Here is a 23,515-nt window from a genome sequence, read left to right on the forward strand (position 1 = left end):
CCACAAAGTCCGCTAGAAAACTCTATAAATAGAGAGTTCTCCTTCATTTGAAAGGTCAGAAAGTTTAGACTCCAGAGAACCTAGAGAGAATTCTCTATATTCAGAAGGCTCCCTATCCTCCTAAATCGACTAACTCCTAAACTCTTTGTTGAAGCTCAAGTCCTAAAGACTACACCACTCATTGAAGCTCAAGTTGACTACACCACTCATTGAAGCTCAAGTTGACTACACCACTCATTGAAGCTCAAGTTCTGGAGACTGAACCACTTCTTTAAACTTAAGTCCCGAAGACTAAACCACTCCTTGAAGCTCAAGTCTTGGAGACTACATCGCTCCTTGAAGCTCGAATCCTGAAGATACAAACATATCATGCGCTATGCTTTCATACATCTGGTGTATGCATTTAATTGAAAGAGAATCAGATTCAAGTACTAGAGATTGAAGCACATCCATGTTAAATATACATCAACATAAGTTCAACCCAAACCTCGTGCGAACAGTGTTGTATATATCAAATATACCTTGTTTTCTCTTTCGAAGTTTCTTGTCGATTCTTACTTTCACTTATGAAGTCAACAATTTTTTAATTTTTGAAAAAAACTTTCTTATTTGTATAAATTTTGAAAAGAAAACTCTTTTTAGAAGTTCATATCTGTAACAACGTTCTATTATATGCTTCTTTTGGTATTATTATTATTATTAAAAAACTGAAGTAAGATTGTAAAACAAATTGGATCAGTTTTTTTGTGTATAATAATAAATAGTAAAAGAAAAAATAAGAAAAATTTAGACAATTGCCTAATTAGACATATTTATACATGTGTAAAAAAAAGCCAAAATTAAATCCATTCAAATCAAGGTTACGAGACTATTGATCCTAAATAAAATATTGGGTTATGCCGCTGTTCGGAGATTTGGTAGATTTGGAACCGTCGCGTAGCAGATGGAGAAGCGCGGAAATGGATTTGACAGGTCAAGTGGCCTTGCACAACTGCTGTCATATTCATCATTATCACTCTTTTTCTTTCACTTGCTCACCGATCCACAATTCCCCCATTTTCGTCTCCGAGGTAACCCTTTTTTCTTTTCATAAATGCCCTCTTTATCCAATCTATTTATTTCTTCGGTTTTATGGCGATGATTGTGAGTTTTGTATGTCGTGCACCCCAGATGTTTGATGAAATTACTATGAGAACTCTTTCTCAAAAATACTTGCCTTCTTATCTGATATCCTTTTTGAGGGCCTTTATTTCATGCAGTTGTTAGGATATTTCGATTTTTTCATAGTATAAGACTTGTGGGGTGTGGAGATTTGAAACTGTGATTTAAAGTCAAGAATGATTGCTTGGCTATGTTTATATTGACTAGAACATTTGGATCTTGTTGTGATGTGATGGCTGGGAAAATACATATTACGATGAAAATTGAAGTCCATAAAATGAATTCATTTACATGTATATGTATATGCATGTTTGTTTTTTCTTCTTAATCCATTGCTATTATAATTTCGATAAGAAAGTGATAAGTTAAGGAGTATATTAAAGCTACAAAAGAAGACAATCTTAGGATAGTCGTAGTAAATTTACCCCTCTGGACGAACTAATATAAAAGCTAATAATCATGGATAGGCTATAAATGAAACTACTTGTGATTTGAACACCACCAAAAGAAATCATCTATATTCGAGATGTCTCTGAAAAGAGGGATCAAAACATGAACTTATTTGAACTTGACAGGTTTAACATACAAACTACTGCAAATAAAAGATTTAGAGCAGTTCAGGACTTCCAATTGTAGCAAGAATGCAAACTAATGGAAATTCTGAAGCTAAGAGGTATGTTGTTACTTCAATTCACTGTAATATTCTTGACTATTTTGTCTGTGTTTTTTCCCGATGAGAATTTCCAAATAAGAGGTTTGAAAGTTATGCTTCGCAGGTATGGTGTAGTCACTGGTGCAAACAAGGGGATTGGATTCGAAACAGCAAAGCAACTTGCTTCTCAAGGCATAACAGTGATTTTGACAGCCAGAAATGAGCAAAGAGGATTGAAGGCTGTTTCAAAGCTCCATGAAATTGGTTTACCAAATGTAGTTTTCCATCAACTTGATGTGTTGGACTCTGACAGTATCCACTCTTTGGCTAAGTTCATAGCTGACAAGTTTGGCAGGCTTGATATCTTGGTAAGGTTTCAAATTATTCAAATTCATTTTAGTCATTTGGATTGCTATTTCAAGTACTAGAGTTACTATTTTTTTTTCCATTTTTTTTTGTTCATAGTGAATTGACATGTTTACTGCAGGTAAATAATGCTGGGGCTTCTGGAGTTGTGGTTGATGAGGAAGGATTAAGGGCCTTGAACATAGATCCCGCCTCTTGGGTATTGTTACCTTTCTGTTAATTCATTCAGATATGTTCAGGACTTATTTAGAAGACTGTTTTCAAACACATTTTTTTTAATTCTCATATACTACATTTTTGTAAAACTCAAAATCATTGTGTACCACCAACCTTAAGTTTGCTCAATTGGTTAAGGCATGAAGCCAGAGGTTTGAACCCTCCAACCTCATATGTTGTTGAACTTGAAGATAAGTGTGTACTTGATATGTGTTAGGCCACCAATAATTCATCAATATAAGAGGAAGGACAAATCTGTAATTGTGGGAGGAAGTTAGTTCTTTTGAGGGATTGAGAGATGTCAGTAGAAAATATGTAGGGGGGACTTGTGAGTACGTAGAGGGTTTCTACCGTAGAGAATATTAATATATGTTGGTAGGGTTGATCCTTTTTTGGTAGCTTTTGGTTTTAGAAAAGGCTTCTCAAGAGAGAAGAGAGGTTGTGCCGCTCCTAGGAGCAAGTTATCCTTCAATAATATTAGATTTGTAAGGGGATACCTTACAAATTGGTATCAGAGCAGTTCGTACCGGGCAAGAGAAAGAGAATGGTGAAGAAGTTTGAGGAGCGCATTGATGCTATTGACCGAGAAATCGAAGCGATCAAGGAGGGGCTCAAGAAGATACCAGAGGTGGAAGGATCGCTAGTGAACCTGACCAAAACTATTGAGCATTCAGTCGGAAGAGCAGCAAAAACAGTTGAGCACCCAAGTCGAACAACAACAGAAAAATTGAGGAGACTCAGAGAATATTGGCGACGATGATGGTCTAGCTTACCATGTCCTGGCAGAGTGGGGGATCAACATTGGGGGAGGAGACGACTCCACAATCAAAGCTGGAGGAAGGAGGCCAAACATCACGAGTAGGAGATTTGCTGTCGGCGATTAAGGAGAAGCTGGAGGAGGGCGAAACTAATCAGAGCAAATTAAAAAAGGTGGAGATGCCCATGTTCAAGGGAAAGGATCCAGATTCATGGATGTTTCATGCGGACAGGTATTTCCAAATCCATAAATTGTCTGAAACTGAAAAACTCAATGTAGCTGTTATTAGCTTTGATGGTGTGGCCTTGGACTGGTATCGATTGAAGGAGGAGAGGGAATCGTTTGTTGATTGGAAGGATCTTAAGATGCGACTGTTAACACGTTTTCAATCAACAAGGGGACGGTTTGCGGTCAATTCTTGAGAATCAAACAAGAGACGACAGTGGAGGATTACTGGAATTTGTTCGATAAATTGGTGGCTCCCCTGATGCAGCTTACCGATGAAGTACTGGAGGAGACGTTTCTAAAAGGGCTTGATCCGGTGATCCGGGCCAAGTTGGAATTGCTGGAACTAGTCGGTCTAGCCCAAATGATGCGACTGGCCCAAAAGATAGAGGACCGAAATTTAATTTGGGAGGAAGAGAGGGGAAAAAGCCCAAACGGGGGGAAGGCCCAAGGAATGAACCTTAAGTCTAACTCAAGTGGGGTGGGGAGTGATGTCTCGAGGGTTGTTGATGCGTTCCCGATGAAAACGATCACGTTGTGGTTTGCGGCGCCTGCTGGAGGAAAGAGAGATGGACCACATCGTCAGTTATCGGATGCGGAATTTCAGGCACAGAGGGAAAAAAAGGACAGTGTTTTCGTTGTGATGAAAAATTTACACCGAAGCATCGTTGCAAGATTAAGGATTCAAGAGAACTTCGATTGTTCGTGGTGCATCTAAACGTTGATGAATATGAGTTTTTTGATGAAATGAGTATTGAAGGAAGAACGACGGAGTTGCAAGCAGACAAAGTCATTCCAGAATATGAAGTGGAAGATGCGGTGGAATTATGCTTGAATTCGGTGGTCGGATTATCCAATCCGGGTACGTTGAAGTTGCGAGGGAAGATTAAAGAGCGAGGGGTCATTTTTCTCATAGATTGTGCTGCGACACAATTTTTGCACAACAGGTGGTGGACGAATTGAGTTTGCCGGTGACCGAGACAGCCAACTGTGGCGTCATTATGAGCATAGGGACAGTAGTGAGAGGCCGGGGAGTGTAAGGGGGTAGTGTTGAAAGTGGGAGAATTAACAATCATCGAAAGCTTTTTGCCAATATAGTTGACGAGGGTGTAAGTGGTGCTGGGTATGCAATGGCTGTTTACTTTGGGTGTGATGGAAGTCGACTGGAAGGGCTTAGCTATGAGACACAAACGTGATACTTAAAGGAGACTCGAGCCTTACAAAGTCTCAAGTTCCGTTTAAAAAAATGGCCAAGTCTTAGGGAGAGCGAGGACTAAGGTTTATGTAGGTCCTTAAACGTGGTTACACAAGAGGGGACAACTCATAATGCGGATAGGGAATTGATGCCACAGGTGCACATTAGGTTTGGAAAATCTGTTACAAGAATTTCAGACAGTATTTCAATGGCCTAACACTCTCCCACCTCAACGTGAAATTGATCACCGAATTCACTTGAAGGAGGGAATATCACCTGTGAATGTGCATCCCTACAGATATGGCCACTCTCAAAAGAAAGAAATTGAGAGATTGGTAGATGAGATGCTAGCTGCTGAGGTGATTCGGCCAAGCACTAATCCGTATTCAAGCCCAATTCTCCTAGTGCGGAAGAAAGATGGCAGATGGAGGTTTTGTATCGGTTACAGGGCGTTAAATAGAGTAACAATTCCTGATAAATTCCTTATTCCTGTAGTTGAAGAGTTACAAGGTGCTAATGTGTTTTCCAAAATCAATTTGAAATCGGGATACCATCAGATTCGAGTAAATAGGGCTGATGTGGAGAAAACAACTTTTTGAACTCGTGAAGGACATTATGAGTTCTTCGTTATGCTGTTCAGGTTAATGAATGCCCCAGCCACATTCCAGTCATTGATGAACCGGATTTTTTGTCCCTATTTGAGAAAGTTTGTTTTGGTATTTTTCGATGACATTTTGATATACAACCCAAATATGGATGAGCACTTGCAGCATTTGCGTATTGTCTTTGGGGTGTTGCGAGACAATGTCCTCTGTGCTAATAAAAACAGATGTCAGTTTTTCCAAGAGAGGATAGAATATTTGGGGCATTTTATTTCAAGCAAAGGTGTGGAGGCAGATCCTGAAAAATTCAGAGCAATGGTAGAATGGCCACGTCTACAACATGTCAAAGATGTATGAGCATTTCTTGGCCTCGCGGGTTACTACAGAAAGTTTGTGAAGGGATATGGCAGCTTGGCAGCCCCTTTTTAAGTGCATTGCTTAAAAAGGGAGCATTTGAATGGAGTGAGGAGGCCGAGGTAGCATTTGAAAAGTTAAAAAAAGGCAATGGTTACCTTGCCAGTATTAGTCCTGCTGGACTTTGCAAAACCTTTTATTATTGAAACCGAGGCCTCAGGGACAGAACTTGGAGCAGGGTTGTCTCAACAGCAGCGACCCATTGCCTTTTACAGCCAGAGTTTGTCTGAGAAAGCCCGAGCAAAGCCTGTTTATGAGTGGGAATTGATGGCCATGGTAAATGTTGTACAACGTTGGCGACCATACTTACTTGGGCAGAAGTTTATACTGAGGACAGATCAGCGGGCACTTAGATTTTTATTAGAACAGAGGATGATTCAACCACAATATCAGAAATGGTTGTCAAAATTGCTGGGGTATGACTTTGAGGTCCAATATAAGCCCGGACTGAAGAATAAGGCAGCTGATGTGTTATCTAGACTTCCTTCCATGGTCCAATTGTCAGCCATTACAATTCCAAATGTTCTTGATTTGGATGGAAAGGCTCCACGCAGAAGTTTTGAACGATCCTAAATTGAGGAGGGTTATAGAAAAGCTCAAGGAGGATGAGGAAAGTGTACCAGGATTTACACTCCATCAAGGCAGATTGGAATACAAAGGGCGGATTGTTCTTTCAAGTATGTCGACACTTATACCAGCCATATTGTATTCTTATCATGATTCAGTGCTCGGGGGACATTTGGGAGTGTTGCGTACATACAAGCGTCTCACAGGCGATTTGTATTGGGAGGGAATGAAAATGGATGCAAAGAAGTATGTGGAGCAATGTGTAGTTTGCCAACGAAACAAGTCTTAAACTTTAACTCCGGTTGGTTTGCTATTACCTCTGGATATTCCAGATGCTATATGGACTGACTTGTCCATGGACTTTATTGAAGGCTTACCAAGAGCAGCCGGGTTTGATACTATCCTTGTAGTGGTAGATCGATTGAGTAAGTATGCTCACTTCATGACCTTGAAGCATCCATTCACAGCAAAGGACGTGGCAGAAGTATTCATTCGCGAAGTGGTTCGCCTGCACGGGTTTCCCAACTTCATCATTTTGGATAGGGACAATTTTTCTCAGTCATTTCTGGAAGGAGCTGTTTCAGATGGCTGGCACACAATTACGATTAAGCTCGGGATACCACCCCCGGACGGATGGGCAAACGGAAATTGTGAACAAAAGTGTAAAACATATTTACGTTGCTTCTATGGAGAGAAACCCAAGCAATGGATCAAGTGGTTGGCCTGGCCGAGTATTGGTACAACACCACGTATCACATCTCCATTGGTGTGACCCCTTTCCAAGCAGTTTATGGGCGAGCGCCTCCTTCACTGTCTTTTTTAATGGTGATAATAAAACAGCCAACGCGACCTTTGGATCAGCAGCTCAAGGATCATGATGCAGACCTCTCGTCCTTAAAGGAACACATGCAAGCTGCACAAGAAAGAAGGAAGATATATGCTGGTAAGAAGAGAAGAGAGGTGGGGTTTTAAGGTGGGCGAATGGGTGTTTTTGAAGATTCGACCTTATCGGCAGCGTTCCTTGGCCAAGCGGAAGAATGGAAAATTGTCCCCGAAATTGTTTGGGCCTTATCAGATCGAGAAACGTGTCGGCACCGTGGCATACCAGTTGAAGTTACCCGACACCTATTCACCCAGTGTTCCATGTATCCCAATTGAAGAAGGCGCTTGGCGAACATCATGGGTTGCAGAAGGAAACCCCACTGATAACTGACGATTATGAATGGGTCGCACGTTCACCAGAAATTTTGGGTTTTCGCAAGCAACCGAATTCGGGGGAAGTCAAGGCGCTGGTTAGTTGGGAAGGACTGCCAGCACATGAAGTGACTTGGGAGGTGTTGCAGAATTTTAGACAGCAATTTCTGGATTTCTACCTTGAGGACGAGGTTGATTTCGAGCCGGTGGGTAATGTTAGGCCACCGATAATTCATCAGTATAAGAGGAAGGGAAAATCTGTAATTGTGGGAGGAAGTTAGTTATTTTGAGGGAGTGAGGAATGTTAGTAGAAAATATGTAAGGGGTCAGTAGAAAATATGTAAGGGGGGACCAGTGAGTACGTGAGGGTTTCTACCGTTGGGAAGATTAGTATATGTTGGTAGGGTTGATCCTTTTCTGGTAGCTTTTGGTTTTAGAAAAGGCTTCTCAAGAGAGAAGCGAGGTTGTGCCGCTCCTAGGAGCAAGGTATCCTTTAAGAATATTAGATTTGTAAGGGGATACCTTACACTATGCTATTTATATATTAAAAAATATCCATGGAAGCAAACTTTTAAAACAGTTAAACATTTTTTTCAGCAGTATTTCATGTTTGTGAGTTTGTAGGAATCTGTCTCATCCATGATTAAACTTTTAAGTACAGCTCTCCGGCAAGGCAACGAACTTTGTTCAGAGTGTGATAAAGACAAATTGTGAGAAGGCAGAAGAATGCCTTAACACAAATTACTATGGTCTTAAAAGAGTAACAGAAGCCCTTCTTCCACTGCTACAGCAATCCTCCCAAGGAGCAAGGATTGTGAATGTCTCCTCTCTCAGAAGCGAATTGAAGGTATCACACCATTCTTTATAAACTTCTTCTGCTATAAGTCTTTATGGTTCTCTTTAGGGATAGAAAAATCAATTTACTCTTCGAACCGAGTATTATAATTCTCTTGAACTTTCAATTTCATCAAATTGGACAATTTCCTTTTATGCTAATTCACTAATTATTTTACAAAAAGCAATGTGAAAGGCTTCATTAGTTCATTAATTTCAATGAAAATAAAGTTGACATAAAATTAAGTTTGATCTATGCACAAAGTCGAATATTGAATAGCTCTACTAAAATTCACATATTTCAACTAAAAAGGAAAGGAAAAACAACTTTGACGTCGTTTTCTATTAAATCTGATCAATTTCATACAGACAAAAGTTGTGAGAATACCTTTTTTTTTCTTAATGATTCTTCTAACGAAAATCTATTCAAAGGTAAAAATTGTTTATCTCATTTGAGTTTAAGGTAAAGCTTGCACACTTATCCAAGTTCAAGTTGCAATTTGATGAATCCAAAAGTCGTGGTAACAATTGATACAAGCTGCCAAATTCATGGGACATTAAGTGTTTTTTTTTTCTCTTTTTTTACCTGAAATCCCCCTCCCCCAGAACATTGAAACTACTCTCTCTCCTTCACTTGTGTTGACCCTATCTGACAGATGGTGAAAATTTTCCCTTTCGTACCTTTGATCTATTGCCATTTTCCATATTTTATTTTTTATACTTAACAGGCTAAAAGTGTTTCCAATTATTTATGGTAATTGATGCTGTTTATATTCTCTTGTGTTTATTTTTCTAATCAATTATTTATTTATATTGCATCTTTTTTTTTTTATATATTTTTTTTGTTTATGCTGTTTGGAAACACTTTTAGCCTGTTAACTCATTATAATAAAGTTAGATGGTTGTTCTATAAGATTCAAGCTTTTTCCTAGAAAGAAAAAAAAGCGTTGAGAATCATTCCTAGTAGATAGCAAGTAATTGGTGAAAAAATAAACTTATGAGTTATGAGTCATAAGAGAACTAAAAACAAAGTCATTTTGAAGCTATTGTTGTTCGACTATGGTTACTTTTGGCTGAGAATTTCAAGTGAGCACATACAAAAAGAATTAAAAAATTTAAGAGACTTTTTTTAAACTAAACATAATGAACTCAGACGGTTGTTCTGAAAGGTTAGCTTAGGTATACACAAACTTATGAAAAAGGGTCATAAATCTATTCTTGGTAGATAGCAAGGGTGAGAATGATCTTATTTGTCAGAAAATTAAAAATGATATCATTTGATGGTTTGACTATAAAATTACTATTGGCAGAGAATTCCAGGTGAGCACATACGAAAAGAACTGGGAGATATAGAAAATTTGAGTGAAGAAAGGATAGATGCACTGCTGAAAAGATTTCTACATGATTTGAAGGAAGATAGATTAGAAGCAAATGGATGGACAATGATGCTTCCACCCTATAGCATCTCCAAGGCTGCAGTGAATGCTTATACAAGAATTCTTGCAAGAAAGCATCCAAAAATGTATATAAATTGTGTTCATCCAGGCTATGTTGATACCGATATCAACTGGCATACAGGAGTATTGACTGTGGAAGAAGGGGCTAGAGGTCCTCTCAAGTTAGCTCTTTTGCCGGATGGAGGTCCCACAGGTTGCTATTTTGATCAAACTGAATTGGCAGAGTTTTAATTAACCCATTGCAGTTTGGAATGAGCCCTTCATTTTCCTTTCTTCAACATGTGTTTTGATACCTTGTTTCAGAATGGTAAAAATGTTCCAGCAGAATTGTCACCTATAATTCTTGCCATATTCTCTGATTTGATTGAAAAATGTGGTTTGCAGATGTCAATAGTATTGTCTTCTCTTCTTTGTACCTCAATAGTATTGTCTTCTCTTGTTTTTTTCTTAGTTTCTCTCTTCTCTTGAGGTTTAATATAATTTTTTTGTATTAGTCTTTTTATTTTTTCAATGAAAAAAATTTGTTTCCATTAAAAAAAAATGTGTTTGTTTTATCTTGATGGAAGTATACAGTTGAATTGGCAATGCTCTTAACTCAATGCAGCTATTATCTACGCTATGATTCTCTTGTTTGAGTTGAAGGTTTGGAACATAGCAACTTTTGAATAATCTGTAAATCCTGATAAAAAATACAATACATACTTTAAGTTTGAATACATTTTGTGAAGATAATTTTTTAATATAATCTATCGTCAACAATGATAGAATTGATCAATAGAAGGCTTACTCTTTTTTTTGTTTTTTGTTTTTTTTTAAAAAAAACACATAATTTTTAATTTGGGTTTAAAATGCTCCTGATATTTAGAACAAAAAATAGTAAACAAATCACAACAAAATTGCAAAAAGAAAGTTAACTAAATTTGTAGAAGGGATTTTTACCTATAAGATTGATTTTTTTTAAGAAAGACTTTTAGTATTATTTTTGGATAAATTTACCCTTTGTATTATTTTTATTTCCAATTTTTATATATATTTCTTTATTTAAGAAGTTTTTTTTAATGATGGAAAGAGAAACTGCATTTATCGTTTCAAATGGAGAGAAAAAATTTGAGATTTTTCCCGTTTCAAATGGAGAGAAAAAATTTGAGATTTTTCCTTTTATTTATTTCAATGGAGAGAGAAAATGCATTTAATGAAATTTTATTTTTTATTTCATTGGTTTCATACAACACACACACACACACACACACACATATATTATATATATATATATATATATATATATTATTATTTGGGATTCATTGTTATTAACAAAATATACTCTATAACATTTTTGTTAGGTATTTGAAAATATTCTAACAAATATTTGAAATATACCAGTATATAGATTAGAGATTGATTCAATTTTTGACATAAATCACCATTTCATTTTTCATATTGATTTTTATATTATGTGAAATATTTCATGTTTATTCACTTGTGTGTTAATATATTCCATTGTTTATTTGGAAACATTCTAAAAAATATATGAAATATATTGGTAAATATTTCGATATCTACTTAAATATCCATGGTTATTTTTAAATATACCTTAGAACTTAAATATGTTTTGATATGATGTCAATAGATTTCATTGTTTATTAAATATATATATCCCAAGTATTATAATATCTATGCACTTCTAATTAGGAATTGTTATTCCGTTGTTTAGATATGTATGTCTCCATACCTAATTATATACTAGTAAAGATATATATATATATAGTTTAGATTCATGGTTATTTTTAAATATATGTTAGAAGATTAACTTAGATGTTCGCAAATATTATAAACAATATATGAAATATACTAGTAAGATTGAAAACGAATATATATAAATCATAGTATATATTAAAAAAAAAAAAAAAACAAACCGCCCTATATATCACAATATATATAGAAAAATCACCTTATATATCGAAAAAGAATATATATATAATATATATATATATATTATATATTACAGTATATAAAAAAAACCTACCCTATATGTCGAAAACGAAAAATTACTATACGACAATATATATGAAAAACGCCCATATACAGTATATATATATATATAAACCACCCTATATATCACCGTCGACCATCATCATCCAAAACCCCACGCAAATGGTTCATCCTGTGTTGGATATGCTCGCTCCACGCCGAAAAAATAATCCCACATTGAATCCGCTTGCCTACATCAGAAAAATTATCCCACGTCGGAAAAAATGCCCTGCGTCAGATCTGCTCGCCAATGCCGGAAGATACGTCGGATATGCTTGCCTCGCGTCGGAAGATTCGCTCCATGCGTCAGATCTGAGGAAGAATGTGGCGACAACTGGTTAGTGGCCCAAACAGAGGGAGACGCTGGATCTTGGCAGGCGTGTCGTCAATGGTGGCAAGGTGGACGGAGGGAGAGAGGCGGCGATGGAAAGAGGGAGGCGACGACGGAAAGAGGGAGGTGACGACGAAAAGATGAGAGAGAAATTGAAGAAGATGAAGTGTGGGTTAGATATGACAAGATGAGAGAGAAAAATGAAATTATTAAAAAGAAATCATTAATGGAGTAGAGGTAGGATATGAAAAGTTTTTACTCTTTTGCATTTTTTATTTTCTTTTAATGCTTGAAGGGTTAAATATTAAAAAAACTACTTACTTTATTGAAAATATGAAGCTCACTATGACATTTATGAAATAATGGAGATATAAGTATAGTATTGGATTATAATTAAGGCTATATGTATAGAAACTCATCTGTAGAAGGATATACACCCTCCATTTGAAGCAACCATGGATTTTAAGAGTGTAAAATAAGGACATAAAGTATAAGAATGGGCCCTACACATCATTTTCTTTTGTCATAAATCATATTATTTCAAAACTCGCCATTTTTTTAATTGGGTATTCCGTTTTGGTCATCTACATACGTTTTTTTTTTTTTTTTAAATGAGAATCTGAATGGTCAAAGTTTTAGCTCATTGCAACTGTTTATTATTCTTTTTCTTTATTATGGGTTTTTTTTATTCTTTTCTCAGGTAGAGATCTCACAGGATGCCACTTGACTTAAAAAAATATATAATAATAATAAATAATAACTGAATTGATAGATTTTGAGAAATAGTGAAAAATAGTATGTTTAGGTTTTTGTCTTACAAAACTAACATGTTTTTTAGAAAACTCATAAAATAGTTTTTCTCAGTCCATCTTAGGCGAATTGACTATCGAGAATTAGTTAAAAAATCATTTTTTTTTCAGCTTATTGATTGTTTTAGGCCTTCTCAGTATATCTCACCAGATTACATATCGAGATTTGTTTTGTTTTGTTTTGTTTGTAATCTTCCCAAATTTTGTACTATTTTCAAATTTTCTCCAAATTCGATTATGTTTACTAAATATTATATCAAATTATTACATAATTTTTCAAATCTTTAGCATAAATTATGTTTTCACAATTTTATGAATTTCCAAAATTCTAAATACGTTTTCCAATTATCAAGTTAGATTTTTCAAATTGATTCAACATTTTTAAATTTTGGGAAAGATCGGATTTTTTGAAAAATTGGGTAAGATTTGGGATATATATAGAATCTTGGTGTTAATCATGTCCGAGATTCCATCGAGAAAGCTCAAATATATACAATTTCGATGTTATTTTTCCCGATATTAGCACTGAGATGACATAATCTCATTGTATAATCTGGCGAGATATACCGAGAATGTCTCAAACAATCGATAAGTTGGAAAAAGTTGATTTTTCAACTAAAATCTCGTGGTTGATCTCGTTTGAGATGGAGAGAGAAAAACTATTTTTATGAATTTACAGAAAAAATGCTAATTCTATAAGGTAAAAACTTAAACGTGTTATTTCTGATAATTTTCCATAGATGTTTGTAGATAGATATGAAATATTTCATTTGGAATAAGTCTAAATAGGACATTAAAAAATATATAATATCTCTACTATATTAAAAGGGGTTATGTAGAGAAAATCATTACATGCTCCTTTTGCCCTTTCTTTTTTCATAAATTCTCATATTACCCTTTGTCGAGTGGTGATGACTTTTCGAGTATAGATGTATGTTTGAAAGACAGTAGAAATGACTTTCTAGTTTACAAAACAAATTTATATATTTAAAAAAAAAAAGTCTTAGGTCAAATAAAATTGATGTTGACAAAATACAACTCTCCAAGATAGAATACAATAGATGCCAATTGGATGAGAACATTAAAATAAAATTGTTACAATATCTAACTTTTAAAAGTTGATGGTAACTAAAATAAAATTATATAATATTGATTTATTATATGCTAAAATATCACTATTTAAATGAATAATTAGAAATACAAGATTTCATGTATTTCTTGACTAGTTTAGTTAAATGCAAGTAATGTTACGTTCACTTAGTCCATTAATTTTTATTTTTTAGTACAATTGAAGATAGAGACTAAGGAGTTTCAAACCACATAGCTCATGGTTATTAGAACACTCGTATATCAATTAAACTATACTCACTTTGTCATCAACTAGCTATTACCATTTGGTCGATAATCTTTTAACAAAATTATTTGTATCAATTTGCAGAAAGGTGTGTTAAAGGCCAAAATTTCCTGGAAAAAAAAAAGTAATTTACAAAAGTTAAAAAAAAAAAATCAGTGATTAAATTACGATTTAGTTCCTATGATTGGGAGAAAATTAGAATCTAATTCCTATTGTCTTAGAAGTTAGAATTTAGTCTCAAGAAATTATTTACAAGAATTTTATTAAAATATAAACTATAAGGGTCAAACTTTAACTTTCTCCGAATCAAAGAGATTAATTGAAGATTGACAAGAGGTAATAAACCTATAGTTTCGATTAATTGAAAGAGCCTTTTAACATTTGTTTTAAAACAATAATTAACCCTCTACATCCTCAACCCTCGTATAAACTAAAAAAAGCTTCATTGAACACTAGAATCAAGAATTTCCAATACTCTTTCCTTCATAATAGAAGCAGTTTAAAGTTTTAAAGTCGCCAAAAAGCTGGAAACAGCTGGTTCCAAACCAGAAGTTTTGAGAGTTCCCACCACCAACAATATTGACTTACCAAAATTCGCAATTCTAAGTTCCTCCAAGATTCTTTGACTGCCAAAGAACCACAGGACTTTTGTTGGGAAAACCGACTCACAGTACTGCAAGAACTGAAATTTCAGTTAGATCTCTCTTTGAGATAACCGCAAATTGAGATAACTGCGATTTTTTATTTTTACAGATGACCCACTCTCATCCCCTAAATGATTAATGACCCGCCCTTAAAAAACAAATGAAATTCAACCTTCTGCTTACATCAAAATGCACTACTATGTTTTATACAATATCGCATTAAGAATAGTCATGTCTAATGTAGCCATAGCAGGATGGTCAAGTTTATTGCAATCTTTATTTTTCTTATATTTTGTTGTGTTTTCGCCATGAACATTGTGATAAAGTGAAGAAAAATGAAGATTGCAATAGACATAGTCATCACATTAGAGCTACGATAGACATGGTTAATGCGATACTGTATAAAATCCAATAGTGCACTTTGACATAAGCAGAAAGTTAGAAAGTTGGATTTCATTTGTTTTTGGAGGGCAGGTCATTAATTATTTACGAGGCTGAAAATGGATCATCTGTATAAAAATAAATAAATAATTGTTTCCAAGGATGAGCGTGGCGTCTCACAGGGAGGTTTTAACTTCAGGGTTCATCCAAGCTGACACAAAAATCCCTTCAAAATAAATCCTGAAGGTCAAGGATATCAGCTAAGACGCCTGCTGCCGTGGTGTCATTACCAGCTCCAGCGCCTTGAATGACAAGAGGACGTTCGTTATAACATCGACTGTAAACCACCAGCTGCAATAACACGGTACGACTGATAGTCAATGTCCACATACATTTTATCTAAGAAAATGGGATAATTGAGTTTAACAATAAAGACTGACAGAAAAAGGGAAGGGTGTTTCTTTTCCTCCTTTCTTTGTGCATAATGCTTACACGATTTTTTTGTAGCTAGCATTGGTAATAAGCTTGTAAGTGCGGTTCTTATTCAACAATCAAAACCTTCATAGAAAGGCTTCCAATTCTTGTTAAACCATAGGCCAATGCGATGTACATCTTAACCTTCCATATTTATAGTATATTAGGAGGTAGAAGCCCGTATTTTATGTCTAACTCATTTCCCATGTCTATATAATGATCATTTAACTTAAAATATTAAACAAAAAGATTAATCAACTCATGGAAATTCTAGGGTGGGATGTGATCTTTATCATAAAATTATTATGTAACACATGCAATGTAACTTCAACTCATTTGGGTTTTTATTTATTTATTTTATTATTATTTTAATGTGGGAGGTGGGGGGAGGTACTTACCACATTATCACTCCCTTTTAATCTTCCCAATGGAGATTCTCTGGGAAACTCTTGAAGTCCAACTTCACACCTAACAAATATTTTTCCAAAAGATAGCATGGCCGCATGAATGTACTTCTCTACCACTATCAAAATATTACCCTTCAAATGCTCAGTTCAATAAATACAACAATCGTTGCAGAATATCAGTAAATTCTGACACGTCTATCAAACAATAGGACAAACGATGAGACATAGCCACAAAAGAGAGAGAGGAAGTATTTACTTCCTTGTAGTTTGCTCAGAAAATAAAAATGGAAGTAGTAAACATTTTTTAACCATGTAAGTATTAATATTACAGCTACATCTTGTTGCCTTTAAGTTAAGAAAGGGGGACAGGGCAAGCATCTGAGAGGAAACATGGTTGTAGTATTCCTCTTTTGCTCATAAATTTCCAAGGCTTTATAGGTGCAAAGTCTAAAAAAACATTTTTCATTTGTAAAATGTTGGTAGGATCAAATTCAGTTTTATTACCAAACTTTGAGTTTTTTTTTCCCTCATAGCAGCCGCCCCCCCCCCCCCCCCCCCCCCCCCCCCACACACACACACACACACCACAAAAAAAAAAAAAAAAGTTTACTGAATAATACCCTTCCAACTGTTAAAATCATGGAATCCAAAAAAGATTGAAAGAGGCACACTAATGTACAAAAAATCTGCTGTTTCTTTCATTCCAAATGCACCATAAGAGTGAACGAGCGGCACATCTCCATAAGATTTTACCTTAGCCACCATAGGCATCAAGGCCTTCAAGCATCCAATCATCTACTTTGTTAGGAAGGCAGCAAGTTTAAGAAGAGTAAGCAAAGAGATTATAGCTGGAATTAAGCTCGTCAAGTTGTCTCTCATTATTAAGCTTCCACTAACTCCGGCCCTCTGAAAGACTTTTGGCACAATCCAAACAACCAATACAAGCATCAGCGATAAACGTCAATAGTCTCGAGGCCAAATCTATTAGGGGAAGGTTTCTAACTCTGATTCAACCAACATATGAAGAACATGCGAATCTTTGGAGAAGGCTACTTGCATCCCTAAAAAGGGAGGCACTAGAGTGATAGTCAACAGCAACAACGAACTCATCCCTTCAAGGACTGTCACAGGCTGGTGCATTTTCATGGATTATCGGAAACTCAATGCGGCGACCAAGAAGGACCACTTCTCTTTTCCCTTCATCGACCAGATGCTTGACCGATTAGCTGGAAAGGACTTCTATTGTTTTCTAGATGGATACTCTGGTTACAATCAAATTCTTATCAACCCGGAAGATCAAGAGGAGATGACGTTCACATGCTCATTTGGAACATTCGCGTTCAGATGCATGCCTTTTAGATTGTGCAATGCACCAACAACATTCGAAAGATGCATGATGGCAATTTTTTCAGACTTCTTTGAACAGACCATTGAAGTTTTCATGGACGACTTCTAAGTTTTTGGGGACTTCTTTCAATCTTGTTTAGACAACCTAAAGGTCGTCCTTGCGCGATGCGAGGAAACGAATCTTGTGCTAAATTGGAAAAAATGTCACTTTATGGTGACTGAAGGTGTTGTTTTGGGCCACAAGGTGTCTAAGGCCGGATTGGAAATCGATGAAGCCAAAATTGATGTCATAGCTAAACTTCTTCCGCCTGCAAATGTGAAAGCATTATGAAGTTTTCTAGGACATGCAGGCTTCTACAGAAGGTTCGTAAAAGGATTTTCTCAGATTGCGCGTCCTTTGAGCGCACTATTAGAAATGAACCAACCCTATGTATTTAATGACGACTACCTCGACGCATTTGAAACATTGAAGTATGCGTTAACTACAACTCCGATACTAATAGCACTGGACTAGACGCAACCCTTCATTCTGATGTGTGACGCAAGCGAGGTTGCAGTTGAAACCATGTTGGGGCAAAAGAAAGGAAACTTGATACACCCCATCTCCTATGTGTCAAAGACTTTAAATGACTGTCAGGAGCATTACACAACTACTGAAAAGGAAGTGTTGGCTGTAGCGTTCGGAATTGAAAAATTTAGATCTTATATAGTTGGTGCGTCAACGACCATTTACGCAGATCACTTGGCCATTAAATTCCTGATGAGCAAGAAGGACGCAAAATCGAGGTTAATCAGATGGGTGCTGCTCTTGCAAGAATTTATATTGACATCAAGGACAGAAAAGAGACTGAAAATCAGGTGGCTGATCACCTGTCAAGATTAGAAAATCAAGAGATACAAGACCAACAAGATGAAATCAGAGATGCGTACGGAGATCATTTTTTAGGACAAGAACCGCTGCAAAGGTTCTCCAAAGTGGGTATTTCTGGCCCACCTTTTTCAAGGACGCAAGGGAGTATGTTCTCAAATGTAACCCTTGTCAACGCACAAGTAATATATCCTCAAGGGACACAATGCCTCTGAATAATATACTTGAAGTTAGTCGAATTATTTGATGTATGGGGCATCAATTTCATGGGACCTTTCACTATGTCCTATAGTCAACAATACATCTTGTTAGCAGTAGACTATGTATCAAAATGGGTTGAAGTTGTGGCTTGTGCCAAGAATGATACGGCAACTATTTCAAAGTTTCTCACCAAGAATATTTTCACACGCATTGGAACACCAAGGGCATTGGTGAGTGACGAAGGTACGCACTTTATTAAACGCATCATTTCAAAATTACTTGCTAAATACAATGTTAGGCACAAAATTGCTACTGCATATCACCCTTAAACCAACGGTCAAGCAGAAGTATCCAATCAGGAAATAAAGACGATATTGGAAAAGGTAGTCAACGCATCAAGGAAAGATTGGGCACAAAGGTTAGACGAACCACTTTGGGCCTACAGAACTGCCTAGAAAACTCTAATAGGTATGTCTCCATACTCTGGTATTTGGAAAAGCCTGTCACTTACCCTTGGAGCTGGAGTACAAAGCTTTTTGGGCAATGAAAAAGCTGAACTTGAACCTGGAAGCCGCGAGCGAACAACGAAAGCTTCAGCTCAATGAGCTTGATGAATGGCGGCTGAACGCATACGAATATAGCAAAATCTACAAGGAAAAGACTAAACGTTGGCATGACCAACGCATCAGTAAGAAAGAATTTGTTGTTGGGCAAAAAGTCTTATTATTCAACGCATCAGGAAAATTAAAATCTAGGTGGTCAGGATTGTTTATCATTAAAACAATCTTTCCACATGGAACTGTTGAGTTAACACGAGAGGATGACACAAATGCATTCAAAGTAAATGGGCAAAAGGTGAAGCCCTACTTTGAAAATATTCTTAGTGAGAAACTTTGAAACAGTCGCCGCATCATTCTTGGCACAAGCCACAACTTCAACTCATTTTGATACATAGTCTACTACTAGCAAGATGCATTGTTAACCACAGGACATAGGGAAAGGTCCCATGAAATCGATGTCCCATACATCAAATAATTCGACTTCAAGTATATTATTCAGAGGCATTGCGTTCCTTGAGGATATATTACCTGTGCGTTGACAAGGGTCATACTTGAGAACATACTCCCTTGCGTCCTTGAAGAGGGTGAGCCAAAAATACCCACTTTGGAGAACCTTTGCAGCGGTTTTTTGTCCTCCAAAATGACCTCCGGAAGGAGAATCATGGCACTCAGCTAGGATGCGTTGTGTCTCTCCTTCTGGAATGCACCGACGCATGATGGAGTCAGGACCTTATATTTGTAAAGAAACAGTTCATCCCAAAAATAGAATTTGTTGTCGTGTACAAGCCGTTTCTTCTGTTGAGAGTTGAAGTGCTCAGGGAATTGTTTGGTGGTCAAGTAATTAACAATGTCTGCGTACCACGGTTCCCTTCTTCAACTTTGAATAAACATTCATCAAGGAACGCATCTCTGATTTCATCTTGTTGGTCCTGTATCTCTTGATTTTCTAATCTCGACAGGTGATCAGCCACCTGATTTTCAGTCCCTTTTCTGTCCTTGATTTCAATATCAAATTCTTGCAAGAGCAGCACCCATCTGATTAACCTCGGTTTTGCGTCCTTTTTGCTCATCAAGAATTTTTGCTCATCAGGAATTTCAATATCAACTTTGAATAAGGCCGAGTGATCTGTGTAAATGGTTGATGATGCACCAACTAGATAAGATCTAAATTTTTCAATTCCGAACACTACAGCCAGCATTTCCTTTTCAATAGTTGTGTAATGCTCCTGAGAGTCGTTTGAAGTTTTTGACGCATAGGAGATGGGGTGTATCAAGTTTCCTTTCTTTTGCCCCAACATGGTTCCAACTGCAACGTCGCTTGCGTCACACATCAGAATGAAGGGTTGCGTCTAGTCCGGTGCTATTAGTATCGGAGTTGTAGTTAAAGCATACTTCAATATTTCAAATGCGTCGAGGCAATCGTCATTAAATACATAGGGTTAGTTCACTTCTAATAGTGTGCTTAGAGGACGTGCAATCTGAGAAAACCCTTTTACGAACCTTTTGTAGAAGCATGCATGTCCTAGAAAACTTCGTAATGCTTTCACTTGTGCAGGTGGAGGAAGTTTAGCTATAACATCAATTTTGGCTTCATCGACTTCCAGTCCGGCCATAGACACCTTGTGGCCCAAAACAACACCTTCAGTCACCATAAAGTGACATTTTTCCCAATTTAGCACAAGATTCATTTTCTCGCATCGCGCAAGGATGGCCTCTAGGTTGTCTAAGCAAGATTGAAAGGAGTCCCCAAAAACTGAGAAGTCGTCCATGAAAACTTCAACGGTCTGTTCAAGGAAGTCTGAAAAAATTGCCATAATGCATCTTTCGAAAGTTCCTGGTGTGTTGCACAATTCGAAAGGCATGCGTCTAAACGCAAATGTTCCAAATGGGCATGTGAATGTAGTCTTCTCTTGATCTTCTGGGTCGATAAGAATTTGATTGTAACCAAAGTATCCATCTAGAAAACAATAGAAGTCCTTTCCAGCTAATTTTCTAATTCTCTTTGAAGGGCAGACTTCCTTTGCCCTTGACGTGCAAGCCTACACCTCTCTAATTCTCCTTCCATGGTTCTCGAGTCAGAGCTGGCCTCATGCATTGCACCTTCAGGTCCAGGTGCAGGACACTCTTCTTCATCACTACTTCACCTCAGGGTTGAAATTTAAGGTGGAAAATGCCCACTGTGCATTATTCTTTTCCGAAGCAGAGGAAGCCAGCTTGGTCTGGACTCTAGACTTTCGCATCAAAGCTTTGGTTGGTCTGGACCCCTCATTTGGTTGGAAGGGGTTAATACAGCACTAGGCACTTTGTGCTCAATTTTTTCTAACCATCATGGAAAAAACTTCTAAAACCTAGAACGAAGTTAAAAACATTTAAGTCAAGGTCAATAAGGGGAGGGTAAAAGAGGTTTGGGAGGGGGACCTTATGCCTACTTTTGCTTCAATTTGGTTCACGTTGGGCATTTTCAGTTACATAACCTCTTTTCTTTGACGTTTTCACCCAAAGAATATAGTCTGTGCTTTTTCTACTTGAAGAACTAGTAGGTGACAGGAACATCCAATAGACCCTTGATGCAGTCTCAGTGAAGAGTAAAAGAGACTTGTCCCTTCAATATTGAGCAATCCCAGCTCTGCTGACTGCTACCACTAAACTTTCTATCAAGGTTACGAGAAAGACAATTGTTTCTACTAATATCGAGATTCAGCTACAGTCCCAAACCATGGAGGTCAGCGACATACATCTTCTAGTGAGATATCTTAAGGTCTACTAATTCAATGAGACACAAATATAAATGTGATCTAAGACAAATTAATTTGTCCTTTCAACCACATAAAAATTCAACGGTCTTTTATTATTGATTGTTTTTTGTTTCCTTCTAGACGATCTAGCAATTTAGATGAGGATAAGCAATCATAGTTAAATAACATTTTTTGTCTATTCAAGGCAAAATAGAACATACAAAATACCTAATGACAAAATCAAACGTACAAATAATATACCTCAAGCTCGAGCATTCAACCACACAGGCATAACGTAATACATTTCCTCTTGAGGAAGCCTTGGTAACTCTCTCCTGAATGTCATTGTCTAGTGATAAAACTCCACTGTTTAAAAAGTCGTCAATAGGCATAACATCAGGCCCCATTTCTTTAGGAAACAAGCTTTCGACCTAAGGAGAATTACTATTAGGGCAGGATAATGGATGGGTATACAAGACAATCAAGTGCATATGTTTATTTCTACAAGAGACTTCAATATCTTATGAATTTTTTTTTATTGAACTTCAATGTCGTATGCTTGCGTATGCTCAAATAAATTTCTCATAGATACACATTGTGTATGTATTCCATAATTCAATACAGGATATTACTTCACGAGAATTCTAACCATAAAAGCATCAAAATTCTCTTAAGGAAGGAATAAAACTTCTAAAACTGACCTTAATATCACCCAAATTAATCTGCTGACCAAGAAGTCGAGCAAGGATCAGAGCCTGTTTATATATAAACATAAATAAGTGAGCACAACATAAAATGCTCTAGTCCAGTTCTAGAAACTATGCAGAGTTTATTTCACATCATGAACTGTTAGCAGATAAAGTTTATAGGACCATACTTTAAGATAATTTGCTCAAAGGTCTAAGATTTGACTAAATGACACCCAACACAACAGAGCACCAGGTTTCTGCCATTGTTAATCAAAGGACAAAAATAGTGATAATAAGGAAGAGTCACATTCAATCTCAAAATATTGGGAGTATAAGGATTAAGTAGAACTGTAGCCTAATTTGATGTTTTATAAGTATAGATACCATCAACATTGCCATAAAAATCAACACTACTTTCTTTTGGTGTAAAAATCAACACCCTTTTGCTCATTATGGATGACCTTTTTTTTCATTTCTAATTGGATTTCTTTCTTCTAATTCACTAATAAGGTGATTGGAGATTTTCCACGTTTATTTCATTAATCAATGAAATTGTTTCTTCTATTAAAAAAAACATTGCTATATCTAACACTTGATGCATAAATTTGATTTTGTGTATGTAACAAAGGAAAACATATTGTGAAACATTTTGATATGACATTAGAGAAGAGAGCCTCCTGTTTTGCACAAAATGAATGAAAGAAAAGGGAATATAAGGTTCCAGACTTTCAAGGTATCCAGAGCCCTCCACAGAAAGCCAGATAACTACCTCCATACTCGTGTTATACTACTTCTCTATATACTTCTAACACATTGCCTCTAGGGACCACATATTCCCTATAACAAAATATGAACTTCTGACACATAACTAATCCTCCCTCATTCATTTACTTTCCTTCATACAACCTGCTCTTCTCACAAGCGAGATGGCTTTTCTTCTCTGCCTGTTATATTTCCATTCACATCTCTATGGATTATCATGGACCAATATATAATTCCAGAGAAGTAAGGTATGAGATTATTTGAACTATAAGATTAAAAAAAGGG

At 36.5% G+C, this 23,515-nt stretch overlaps 2 protein-coding genes across 10 annotated transcripts in view; one reads left to right on the plus strand and one right to left on the minus strand.

Annotated features, from left to right (window-relative positions):
• The first annotated feature begins 858 nt into the window (after positions 1-858).
• LOC120071037 (short-chain dehydrogenase/reductase 2b-like) lies at positions 859-10,090 on the plus strand. 2 transcript variants are annotated; one of them, XM_039023025.1, is made up of 6 exons: positions 859-1,070; positions 1,737-1,834; positions 1,938-2,181; positions 2,301-2,378; positions 8,011-8,196; positions 9,494-10,090. In XM_039023025.1, exons 2-6 carry the CDS (start codon positions 1,803-1,805, stop codon positions 9,869-9,871), a joined length of 918 nt encoding a protein of 305 aa, XP_038878953.1. In that variant the 5' UTR covers positions 859-1,070; positions 1,737-1,802; the 3' UTR covers positions 9,872-10,090. The 2 variants fall into 2 exon arrangements, with proteins under 2 accessions (XP_038878953.1, XP_038878954.1); XM_039023026.1 differs by lacking the exon at positions 859-1,070 and having other exon boundaries at positions 1,086-1,834.
• Positions 10,091-14,481: 4,391 nt separating this feature from the next.
• The window catches only part of LOC120071359 (bifunctional aspartokinase/homoserine dehydrogenase 1), a 20,284-nt gene continuing 11,250 nt past the window's right edge, over positions 14,482-23,515 (minus strand). For 3 of the 8 annotated variants that reach the window (XM_039023596.1, XM_039023593.1, XM_039023591.1), the window contains 5 exons: positions 22,481-22,534; positions 22,041-22,210; positions 16,060-16,129; positions 15,368-15,538; positions 14,482-14,835 (listed from right to left, as the gene is read on the minus strand). In XM_039023596.1, the coding sequence (XP_038879524.1) occupies positions 15,416-15,538; positions 16,060-16,129; positions 22,041-22,210; positions 22,481-22,534 (417 nt within the window). In that variant the 3' untranslated portion in view covers positions 14,482-14,835; positions 15,368-15,415. Of the gene's footprint in view, positions 14,845-15,367; positions 15,539-16,059; positions 16,185-22,040; positions 22,211-22,480; positions 22,535-22,656; positions 22,726-23,515 lie in introns of those variants that run through there. The other 5 variants (XM_039023592.1, XR_005480221.1, XR_005480222.1 and 2 more) reach the window with 5 other exon arrangements.

The sequence above is a fragment of the Benincasa hispida genome, chromosome 2 (genome assembly GCF_009727055.1).
Source record: "Benincasa hispida cultivar B227 chromosome 2, ASM972705v1, whole genome shotgun sequence".
NCBI classification, from domain to species: domain Eukaryota; kingdom Viridiplantae; phylum Streptophyta; class Magnoliopsida; order Cucurbitales; family Cucurbitaceae; genus Benincasa; species Benincasa hispida.